The sequence below is a fragment of the Pyrus communis genome, chromosome 5 (assembly GCF_041283825.1).
Source record: "Pyrus communis isolate YQ-2024b chromosome 5, ASM4128382v1, whole genome shotgun sequence".
In the NCBI taxonomy this organism is placed as follows: Eukaryota; Viridiplantae; Streptophyta; class Magnoliopsida; order Rosales; family Rosaceae; genus Pyrus; species Pyrus communis.
This window is the reverse complement of record NC_142569.1, coordinates 16,834,221-16,846,056: the sequence shown is the minus strand read 5'-3', so window position 1 is coordinate 16,846,056 and position 11,836 is coordinate 16,834,221. Positions and strand designations below refer to the sequence as shown.

At 40.7% G+C, this 11,836-nt stretch overlaps 1 protein-coding gene across 1 annotated transcript; it reads left to right on the top strand.

The window, feature by feature from the left end:
* Positions 1–233: 233 nt before the first annotated feature.
* LOC137723559 (uncharacterized) lies at positions 234–2,839 on the top strand. Its single transcript, XM_068462762.2, has one exon. It carries the CDS (start codon positions 610–612, stop codon positions 2,554–2,556), a length of 1,947 nt encoding a protein of 648 aa, XP_068318863.2. The 5' UTR covers positions 234–609; the 3' UTR covers positions 2,557–2,839.
* The last annotated feature ends 8,997 nt before the right edge of the window (positions 2,840–11,836 follow it).

The window sequence follows — 11,836 nt, the reverse complement described above, 5'->3', positions numbered from 1 at the left end:
CCTTGATCGGCAGTGAAAAATCCAAAAGAGAAAATGTTTGCTACATGGGTGTATATATGCATCTGTCATAATACAATTCGACAATGCAATACTGCATATTATGGACAACTTCATGTAACAAAATATTATTTGAAAATCCAAGAGTGAGTTTTTTCATGGATAAAATAAATCCAAAGAGAGTTTAGACCAATCAATATTCACTTGCTATATATAACGTACGTCAACATGAATTGTAGGTTTTTCACATGTAAGTTGGAGAAAAACCCGTTTCACCATAACAATTAACTCCTCTTCCTCCTCCTCGTACCGGCGGCGCCACCCTCCTCTTCCACCCCCAAAACCACCATCACCATCACTGATACACAATTGGGAATGTAAACGCATCCATAATCTTCCCCACCCGAACACCAAAGAAACTCCATCTGCCATAAAAATGATCCCATTGTTACGTTAATTTTTGATTAAATGAACATGAATATATGATGATTAAAGGAAGAATCGCATTGCATTGTTGACATTGTTGAAGGACAAAAACCCATCTCCGATTGGGATTTTCTGAGGTGGGTTTCTTCAGTTTGAAGGTGTTTCAGGTTTTGGGGGGCCTTGGCCATGGCGGCGATTGTGAAGGAGATCCTGGCAAGGCCAATACAATTGGCGGACCAGGTGAGCAAGGCCGCCGACGAGGCACAATCAAACAAACAAGAGTGTATGGAGCTCAAATCCAAGACCGAGAAGCTCGCCGGCCTCCTCCGCCAGGCAGCGCGTGCGAGCAACGATCTCTACGAGCGCCCCACACGTCGCATCATCGACGATACGGAACAAGCCCTCGACAAGGCCCTCACCCTCGTCATCAAGTGCCGAGCCACCGGCCTCATGCAACGCGTCTTCACCATCATCCCCAGCGGCTCGTTCAAAAGGATCGGTCAGTCCCTCGACAACAACATTGGAGACGTGTCGTGGCTCCTCCGAGTCTCAGCCTCCTCCGACGACCGCGACGACGAGTATCTGGGGCTTCCCCCGATCGCCTCCAACGAGCCCATCCTCTGCCTCATTTGGGAACAGATTGCGACCCTCCACACTGGCTCGATGGAGGAGCGATCGGATGCGGCAGCTTCTCTAGTGTCGTTGGCAAAAGACAACGACAGGTACGGGAGGCTGATTATTGAGGAAGGCGGGGTGCCTCCGCTGCTGAAGATGCTGAAGGAAGGAGGAAGCGAAGGACAGGAGAGCGCAGCCAGGGCAATTGGGTTGTTAGGAAAGGACCCCGAAAGCGTCGAACAGATTGTGAACGCGGGAGTCTGCCCAGTGTTTGCGAAAATCCTCAAAGAAGGCAACATGAAAGTCCAGGCGCTTGTCGCCTGGGCGGTCTCCGAAATGGCAGAGAATCATCCGAAATGCCAAGACCCTTTTGCGCAAAACAATGTCATCCGATTGCTCGTGAGTCATCTCGCTTTTGAGACGATTCAGGAGCATAGCAAGTACGCCATACCGAGCAAGCAACAAATGTCGTTGCACTCGATTGTCATGGGGAGCAGCAAGAACACCGAGCATCAGACGGCACACCCTATAACGGGGAATCAAAACACGTTTAGTCAGATACAGAATCTTGTGGATAGCGCAGTGACTATGAAGAATCAGGGTTCGGCTCACCCTGACTCTGGTCATGGCCAAGGGAACCCAACTCAGAATAGCAATCACCAGAACCTTCATCATCCACCTCCAACTCACCACATTGCGAGACCACACAATCACCATGTGGCACTGTCCGGGGCTAGCATCAAGGGGAGGGAGTACGAGGACCCCGAAACCAAGGCGGAGATGAAGGCAATGGCGGCGAGGGCACTGTGGAAGCTTTCCAAGGGGAATGCGAGTGTTTGTGGCAGCATCACGGAGTCAAGAGCGCTTTTATGTTTCGCAGTTTTACTAGAAAAAGGTTCTTGGGACGTTCAGCAGAATTCGGCCAAGGCGCTGATGGAGATAACCGCGGTGGCTGAGCAGAGTGCGGACTTGAGGCGGTCAGCTTTCAAGCCAACATCCCCCGCCTGCAAAGCCGTGGTCGAGCAGCTTCTGAAAATAGTCGAAAAGGCAGACTCCGACCTGCTTGAACCGTGCATACAAGCGATCGGAAACTTAGCAAGAACTTTCAGAGCGACAGAGACGCGATTCATTGGCCCATTGGTGAAGCTGCTCGACGAGACAGAAACGAGTATTTCTACGGCGGCTGTGATTGCACTGAATAAGTTTGCATGCACTGAAAATTTCCTCCACGTAAATCACTGTAAAGCGATTATAGACGCTGGGGGAACCAAGCATCTGATTCAACTGGTTTACTTTGGGGAATCCGGAGTGCAGTTTCCGTCGTTGATTCTGCTGTGCTACATTGCACTGCATATTCCGGACAGCGAGACGCTTGCTCAGGAGGAGGTACTGATTGTGCTAGAGTGGTCGACGAAGCAGGCTCATTTGGCGAATGATGAATCAGTCGAACAATTGTTACCGGAAGCTAAAAGTAGGCTGGAGCTTTATCAGTCTAGAGGATCAAGAGGATTTTATTGATGTAATCCAGGTGTACAATATTAACTTTTTAGGGGATATAGCCAAAAAAGATTTAATCTCAGTGTTAACTGTTTTGTTTTTGTTTCTTCGTTATCTGAAGATGTACATAACATATATATGTGAATTAGGGTTCAGGGTGCCGAATTGCCTGCGCTAGCCGCTGCATTTTAGTTTCTAGGTCCTTTTTCTTTAAACTGAAACTTCTGTCGGAGGTGTAATGTAGTTTGAGTTCTTTTGCGTTCTTTTTCCACATTGGGGAAATCCAAGTAATTAAATTTACGACTATAGAACTACATGCATGAGTACAGGTGAAATTATATTTCAAGGAAGCTGCAAGTTTGCAAGTTTCTATCTGCGAAATCCGTTACTGAATTATTTTAATTGAATTATCAGACGCTGCTCATTTATATATAAAGTCAATCGTTGTTCCTTTTATTCGATTGTGATATATAGTACTCTATATATATATATATATATATATTGATTGTTGTTTTGCCAACACTTCCGGCCTCTAGTAATTTTTTTTTGCTGGTGAATTCTACGGTTGGAATTGGCAGGGAGTGCAGTTTTTCATTCTTCTGGTGGCAGAGTTTGTCTTACAAAACATATGAGGACCGAAAAGATAAGATAGGAAAATATTAAGACGATCTTAGACAGTCTATTGATTTGAAATATTAGATGATGTCAGGAAACTTCTGATTTAAAAATATGAAGTCATTGGTACAACGAGAGATCTTGTATATGTATAAGAGCAACTTCAGCATTCGAGCCTTTTTTCCAGGTTATGCACTATTTAATCCACCTGATAAATAATAACTGCCCATAATGAACAGTAATAGCCCTGGCAATAGCATTTGCATCTCCACCGTTACACTTCAATAGCCCTAGCAATAGATAATAAAATATTAGTATTTTTTTTATTTATAAAATAATACAAAATAATTTTAATTGTAATATCGAATAAGATTTTTAATTGTTTTCGTTGCGCCACATGTCACAACGGTAACTTTTCTTAATTTTAAAACTATTTTTTCTTTTATTTTTTTTATTTATAAAGCATATTAATATCCACCGTTGATCTCAAATCGAACGCTAGATATTAAATAAGACTTTTTTTTTTTTACCGTTGAGATCGAACGGTCCAAATTAAAGATCCGTTGAGATCGAACGGACCGTGGGAAGCCACGTGGCTTCCCAACGGTCACTGAAAAAGCAATTTTTTTTTCTAATTTCTTGTCGGCGACGCGCCCCCACGCGCGAGTAGGGTGCACGCGCCTAACAGAAAAAAAATTAAAAAAAGCCTGACACCAGGCTGACATCAGCGCTAGCATCACAGGGCCTCAAGCTCTCGGGCTGGTAATTCTCCACGGGCCCAGAGCTCGGGCCTCCACCTCCACTCGGGCTCTCCAACGCTGGAGCCAGTCCACCGGACCTTGAGCCCCTTTTCTCTCCCCCGTCCCCCGAGCAACTGCCCACGCTGGGCTTGCTCTAAAAGCAACCAAATGCTGCCTCAATGCGTATGCGACCACCTTGAGATCTTGTTGTCTCCTCACCCTGCTGCATATTGAAAAGGTCTTGGCTACGATCCTAACACCACCGCCATCGATATCGTGTTGTCAATTCCTATTTATAACATAGGTGGGCAATGAATTTATATTTGAAGTTATAAAAATAATAAATAAAGTACGTGTTACAATATAGGTGTTGTAACATTACATGACAACACAACAATAAAACTGAAAAATTCTTACACATATTCACATTTGTTTTGGCTTTTTGTTAAAGAGAGGATGTTGAACCCAAACCAAAATACAATTTTACATGTGTGTATGTGTATGTATACATACATATATGGACCTAACATGTCAATCGTTACATCTTTTAAGATACTATATGTATACTAAAAGCCAGTTGAAAAACATTGTTCCTCTAGTTTGTATAAATTGACAGGTTATCTCCCCCTTTTACTCAAATCAATTTTCCTAAAATCCTCTATTTCCCCTCATTTTCTTTTGCCCCAAATCCCTCATATCCCAGTTCATACGATGGTCGATTCTGCCAGTGGTCTGAGTAATGGGTGTGAAGGAGAAGGATCTGGAAAAGAAGACAAAGATTACGCATGTATTTGTTGACAATATCATTAAAAAAAATTATTTTATTAGGAATAAGAATTTAATTTGGACTTTAGGTACTTATTTTTTTCATCTTGAAAATAGATTCTTAAAGTACTATTATTGTCATCAAACTTTGGAGTCAACTACTTTCTTCAACTAGCACAAATTTGCTAATTTGTGCTACTTGGAAAAGTTAGTTAATTGCAAAGTTTGATGACATTAGTATTTTGTGAAACTGATTTTGAGGCGAAAGAAAATAGATATTTACTTTTCGTCGTGCAAAGGTAAACAAATAATTCGTCGCACGAAACACTTCAAGTAAACATTGCGCGACGAATATCTCGTCATGTAAAGGGACTCTAAAATGGTCGGTGTGCGTTGAAGTTGTCGTATTTACTACGTATTTTATGGGACAAATGATTCGTCATGCAAGTTTTTGGGACCAAAACACTTGACTTAATGTTTGTCACACGAAGTCCTACAGGTTCTTTATAAGCACAATTTCACTATCACTTTTTTCACATTGTTTTCCCACAACCCTAAATTTCCTCCCATTTTCTTCATCCCAAAACCCTCTTGGTTTAATTTTGGTGAGATGGCCAATTCCGATGCTCCTACAACTAAGTGATTCGAGGGAGAAGGATCTGGGAAAGGTAAAAATTCAATTTATGTGAATCTAATATTTATATTTTTGGAATAAAAAAAAACAATTTTAGATATGTATTACTTACTTTAATTTTAAAATTTACGTTTGTTTCTGGAGATTAAAAAAATAAAAAATAAAAAATAAAAACTAGGAGAGCATCAGTACGGGCTCGAATGGAGTGCGCAGCATAAGTGAATCTTTTACTATGATATGAGAGGAATGAGCATGCCGAGATGCGTGGAGTTTATGCATGATGTGCGGATCAACTGTTCTACGACGTGGGTGATGTGCCCGAGGACTGAAGAAGTCTACGCTGGATGAATTATCAGTAAGTGTGGATTAGTAAAATAAGAGTTATTTTTGTTAAATAGTATATTATAATGAATAATTTGTAATTTTTTTTTTTTGTAACAATATAACTATATTATTGAAGTTACGAACCAAGACTTGATGAAGTTTATCAATGAGATGTTCAAGAAGCGTTACCAGCAGTGGCAGTCCTCACGGATCAGTGGAGTATAAGTCTTAATTAAGCGTTATGGACAAATAACATATTTTTATATTTTAAATTTATGTATTTGAGGATGATGTTTGTAATTATCTCTTTGTTATGTATTTGGATTAAATTTTTAGTTTGATTGGTTAGTTGATTAATTTGGTTAATTTAATCGAATTAAGTTTTTAATTCTAAGATTAAATATTGAATTTAAGTATTTGTTTGTAATTATGAAGTTTGTGTAAACATAGACAATATACTTTGTTTATGTAAACTTCATAATTGAAAAATAAACACTTAAAATCAATGTCCTTTGTCGCTTCAATGTTTATGTGACGAATTTGTTGTCGCACAAAGTCTACGCGACGAAATTAATTTCGCCCCATGAAGTGCTATTGCGCAACAAACTAGTTGTCGTGCAAAGTGAGTAAAAAAGGCGGTTAGATTTGCCGCCAATTTTGAGGGTATATGTTTTTCACCCGTACAAGGATTATATACAAGTATGCACACCAATACATCTTTCATACAATGAACCTAACCTATATGTTAAAGATTGCAAGAATCAAGAATGAAGATTTGGTCATATAGCAGCTGTATAGGAAAGTATCATTGTAATATTTAGTTTCTATTCTTGTAAGTCAACTTATTCTTACCTATTTTAACATGCACTCATGTATATAAGTGTGCGTTGTAAACCTCATTAATCAATCAATATAGAAAACCTAATTGGATTTTCTACATGGTACCGGAGCACTAATCTTGGGACCAAAGAAAATAACAAACCCTAGCCGCTTATCATGGCAGGGAACGATGACAAACTCAAGCCCTCTGGTTCAATGGAGGGAACCACGTTTGACGTTAATCATTCTTATTACCTGCATCATTCCGATCAGCCGGGAATGATGCTCGTTTCTCAGCCGCTCACTCCAGACAACTACAACACTTGGAGCAGGGCGATGATCGGTGCATTGAAAGCCAAAAACAAACTTAGTTTTGTTGATGGAACCTTCAAGAAACCAGAACAAAAGGTTGCTGCAGCAGACTTGCATCAGTGGGATCGATGTAACAGCCTGGTTAAAACATGGTTGGTAAATTCAATATCACCAGAACTTCAATCAAGCGTCATTTATTATGACCTTGCATACCAAGTTTGGGAAGACTTGAAAGAACGGTTTTCTCAAACAAACAATATGCAGTTATACCATATTGAAAGTGCAATTCATGATTGTGTCCAAGGAGCAATAACCGTAAGTTCCTACTTCACCAAACTCAAGGCGTTGTGGGATGAGAGAGATGTTGCGATTAGCCTACCCGATTGCGACTACAACACTTTGCAACATGTGTTAGCATTCCAGCAAAATCAAAAGGCAATTAAATTTCTTATGAGACTTAATGAAACATTCAGTGCAGTAAAGGATCAAATTATGTTGATGGATCCACTTCCTCCCGTCAACAAAGTATACTCCCTTGTACTGCGACATGAGAAGCAGCACAACACCACCACAGGCAAAACGCCAGTTCAGGAAGCTGCTGTCTTTGCTGCAAAAGGACCAGATTCTAGCAAGAAGGGTGCTGATATGAAATGTACTCGTTGCAACAAAGATAATCACACCTCTGAAGATTGTCATGCCCATTTAAAGTGTGATTATTGTGGATGGAAGGGTCATACGATAGATTATTGTCGAAAGCTTAAAAGGACAGATCCGGAGCAACAAAGAAGTCATTCTAAACAGCAGCGACCGAGAGGAAATAACGTTTCAAGCAACCTTGAAAGGAAAGATTTGGGAAATTCTTTCCCTTTTACACCTGACCAATGCAAGCAGATCTTAACCATGTTCAATGGCAATAAAGCCAAGGCAAACAACGTTGGTAAAGTTTCCTCTCTAAATGATCTCTCATGTAAAGCTTTTTTTTTCACTTCTCATGATCAGAAGTCATCATGGATCTTGGATAGCGGTGCCACAGACCACATAATTTCCTCACACACTTTGCTGACCTCTTTTGTGCCTGTTAAAAATAAAACTGTAAAACTACCAGATGGTTCTTATGCTACTGTGACACATATAGGAACCATGCAGTTTTCCCCAGATTTTATCTTACATGATGTCCTTTGTGTCCCCACGTTCCAACTCAACCTCATCTCTATCAGTAAACTTGCCTATTAGTCCTCGTGCATCACCATTTTTCTAAGTTACTTTTGTGTGATTCAGGACCTTCGTTCGGGGAAGATGATTGGGACGAGGACTGAGTGAGAAGGCCTATATTTCTTGGATGACACCAACGGAAGACCCACCTTGTCCACTTGTCATGTTGTTACGAAAGCTTCATCCCAACTCTGGCATCAACGCCTAGGGCATCTCTCTGACAAAGCCCTTCATCATATTTCACTTCCTAAAAATATTATTGGTTCTTTTGTTTCGAATAATTGTCTTGTGTGTCCTCTAGCCAAACAAACAAGATCTCAGTTTTCATTAAGTTCAATTTCAACTAGTAAGCCTTTTGAACTATTACATATGGATATTTGGGGGGGGGGGGGGTGGTTTCGTGTTGCTTCACTCACTGGAGCACATTATTTCCTCACAATTGTTGATGACTACACTCGTTCCACTTGGATTTACTTAATGAAACACAAATCTGACACACGACATTATTTGACAAGTTTTATCAATCTCGTTGAAAACCAGTTTTCTCACAAAGTGAAGACCATTAGGAGTGACAATGGTCCCGAATTTAATCTTGCTGCATTCTACTCAACCAAGGGTATTATCCATCAAACCACTTGTGTTGCCATTCCACAACAAAATGGAGTGGTTGAACGTAAGCATCGTCACCTCCTCAACATTGCCTGGGCCTTACTTATTCAAGCAAACTTACCTACCAATTTATGGGGAGAAGCCATACTCACTGCAGCTTATCTCATCAATCGTACACCCACCATTGTCTTGCATGGGAAAACACCTCACGACCTTTTGTTCCATAAACCACCTAAATACTCCCATTTGAAAGTTTTTGGCTGTTTATGTTTTGCATCCACGCACGCCTCTCATCCGTCTAAATTTGATGTGAGGTCTACCCCATGCATATTTCTTGGTTACCCCTATGGCAAGAAAGGGTACAAAGTCTATGATCTTAACACACGTCAAATTTTTGTCTCCCGTGATGTACTTTTTCGTGAACATACCTTTCCTTCTACTCATTCTTCCGCACCACACTCTGATACCAACCCTCAACCAACCTTACCATATCTATCTCCCATGGATGATCTCTCTTTTGATTCGCCCAGTACCACACATCCCCCTCCCATCGTCAACGACCCTTCTTCTCCCAGAGACAACATTCCCGACCCTCTTGTACCCACACCTGCTACCATACCTCCACCTCCAAACCCCATTCCTTCTCCAGCTGACATACCACCAAACCTACCACCCCAACGTTCGTCTTCCCGCATCACTCGGCCACCTTCTTACCTTCAACAATTTCATGTTGGTGTCCCGCTGCCTTCTCGTCCTCACCAATCATCGGCCTCTATCGTTGGCTCACATAAAGGTAGTACCTCTCACCCTCTTTCTCACTCTTTAACTTATGCTCGCCTGTCCCCCACTCATTGTGCCTTCACCACATCTATTTCCCTTGTCAAAGAGCCCCACACTTACCTGCAGGCTATCCAGGATCCCAAATGGTGCCAAGCCATGCGCGATGAGGTTACTGCTCTTGAAGCCAACCACACCTGGACCCTCCAACCTCTTCCACCTGGGAAGAAACCCATCGGCTGCAAATGGGTCTACAAAGTCAAACTCAATCCCGATGGCTCAGTGGAACGCTACGAAGCACGCTTGCTTGCCAAAGGTTATACACAGGTCGAAGGCCTTGATTACACCGAGACATTTGCTCCTGTTGCTAAATTAGTCACGGTTCGATTATTGCTTACTATTGCTGCTGCCAAAGGTTGGCATTTGTATCAACTTGACGTCAATAATGCTTTCCTCCATGGCAATTTACTTGAAGATGTTTACATGCGCCTTCCACCTGGATACGGATGAAAGGGGGAGACACGAGTATGCAAACTTCAGAAGTCTCTCTATGGGCTTAAACAGGCTTCGAGACAGTGGTTCCTTAAGCTTTCTTCTGCACTCAAGGCCGCAGGTTATCGCCAGTCCAATGCGGATTATTCTTTGTTCGTCCGATCCAGAGGTACCAGCCTTACTACTATTCTAGTGTATGTGGATGATGTGATATTGGCAGGCAACAAATTACCATTTATTGAGAAGACAAAGGAGTTCTTGGCTAACAAATTCAAACTCAAAGACCTAGGAAAATTGAAATATTTTCTGGGCATCGAAGTTGCAAGGTCATCTCAAGGTATCTCATTATCACAACGAAAGTATGCCTTAGATATATTAGAGGATACTGGTTTTCTTGGAGCAAGGCCGGCACGGTTTCCCATGGATCAAAACTTGACACTCACACAAACAGATGAAGAGTTACTGGAAGACCCATCTGCATAAAGAAGGCTTGTTGGACGTCTAATTTATTTGACAATAACACGGCCAGATCTTGTTTACTCTGTCCACATTTTAAGTCAATTCATGGACAAGCCTAGACTGCCGCATTTAGATGCAGTGCACCAAGTTTTGAGGTACATAAAAGGGTCACCAGGGCAAGGCATCATGCTTCACTCAACAAGCTCACTTCAGTTGAAAGCATATTGCGACGCAGATTGGGCAAAATGCAAAGACACAAGAAGGTCAGTTTCGGGGTATTACATCATGCTTGGAGATTCACTCATATCTTGGAAAACAAAGAAACAAACCACAGTAGCGAGATCAACAGCGGAGGCAGAATATAGAGCCATGGCGTCTACATGTTGCGAGATAACTTGGTTGAAGTATGTGCTTAGTGATTTATGTGTCGATCACTCACAACCAGTTATTTTGTTTTGTGATAACCAAGATGCACTTCATATTGCATCCAACCCCGTGTTCCATGAAAGGACAAAACACATCGAAATCGATTGTCATTTGGTTCGAGAAAAGATACAAGAAGGAGTTGTCCAAACTACTTATGTACGAACTCTACAACAATTGGCAGATTTATTCACCAAGGCACTGAGTACCTCCCATTTTGAAAGTCTTCTTAGCAAGTTGAGTGTAATCAACATACACTCCAACTTGAGGGGGAGTGTTAAAGATTGCAAGAATCAAGAATGAAGATTTGGTCATATAGCAGCTGTATAGGAAAGTATCATTGTAATATTTAGTTTCTGTTCTTGTAAGTCAACTTATTCTTACCTATTTTAGCATGCACTCATGTATATAAGTGTGCGTTGTAAACCTCATTAATCAATCAATATAGAAAACCTAATTGGATTTTCTACAAAGAGATTGTGGGAAGTTAGACAGTCTTCTCAATATGAGGGATTGACCTAGACTAGAATAAGGTGAGAAATGTTAAAGAGATTCTTTTGTAGTGTGATTTTTCATAGATTCTTTGTCACTTCATAGTTTAATGTTAATTTTTGCACCAAAATTTAAAAAAAAAAATGTTCCAAAAAATACGAGGTGGCAGAGAGTGCATGAAGAGTCACATTTTTGAAATAGAGTATTCTTAGCAATTCTCAAGTAAACAAATATTATACACTAATTACAACAATTATTTCCTTTATAACCAGAGCAACCTGGGAATGATTATTGAATCTGAAAATGGAAGCACCCATAACCTCCAAAATAAATGATATGAATAAATTACAAAAAATACATGCCGCCATGGTGTCGACACTAATTCCATGAGATGTCGACACTAAATCAATGAGCTACAATTTTAAAAGTCAAAAGTAAAATTTAAACAAATCAAAACTGAAAATTTTTAAAATAAAAATAAATAAATAAAACCTTTTAATTACAAAAATACATGCCCTGGTGTCAACACTAATTGATATGATGGTGATTTGGTGAATCCTCTTGACTAATTTAAAACCTTAATCACTATATATAGCGTCCCTGCTCTCACAGTATACGTTCTAAATAG

What these genes read in the sequence shown, in the direction of transcription:
- LOC137723559 (XM_068462762.2), top strand. Translation starts at nt 610, where the DNA reads ATGGCGGCGATTGTGAAGGAGATCCTGGCAAGGCCAATACAATTGGCG.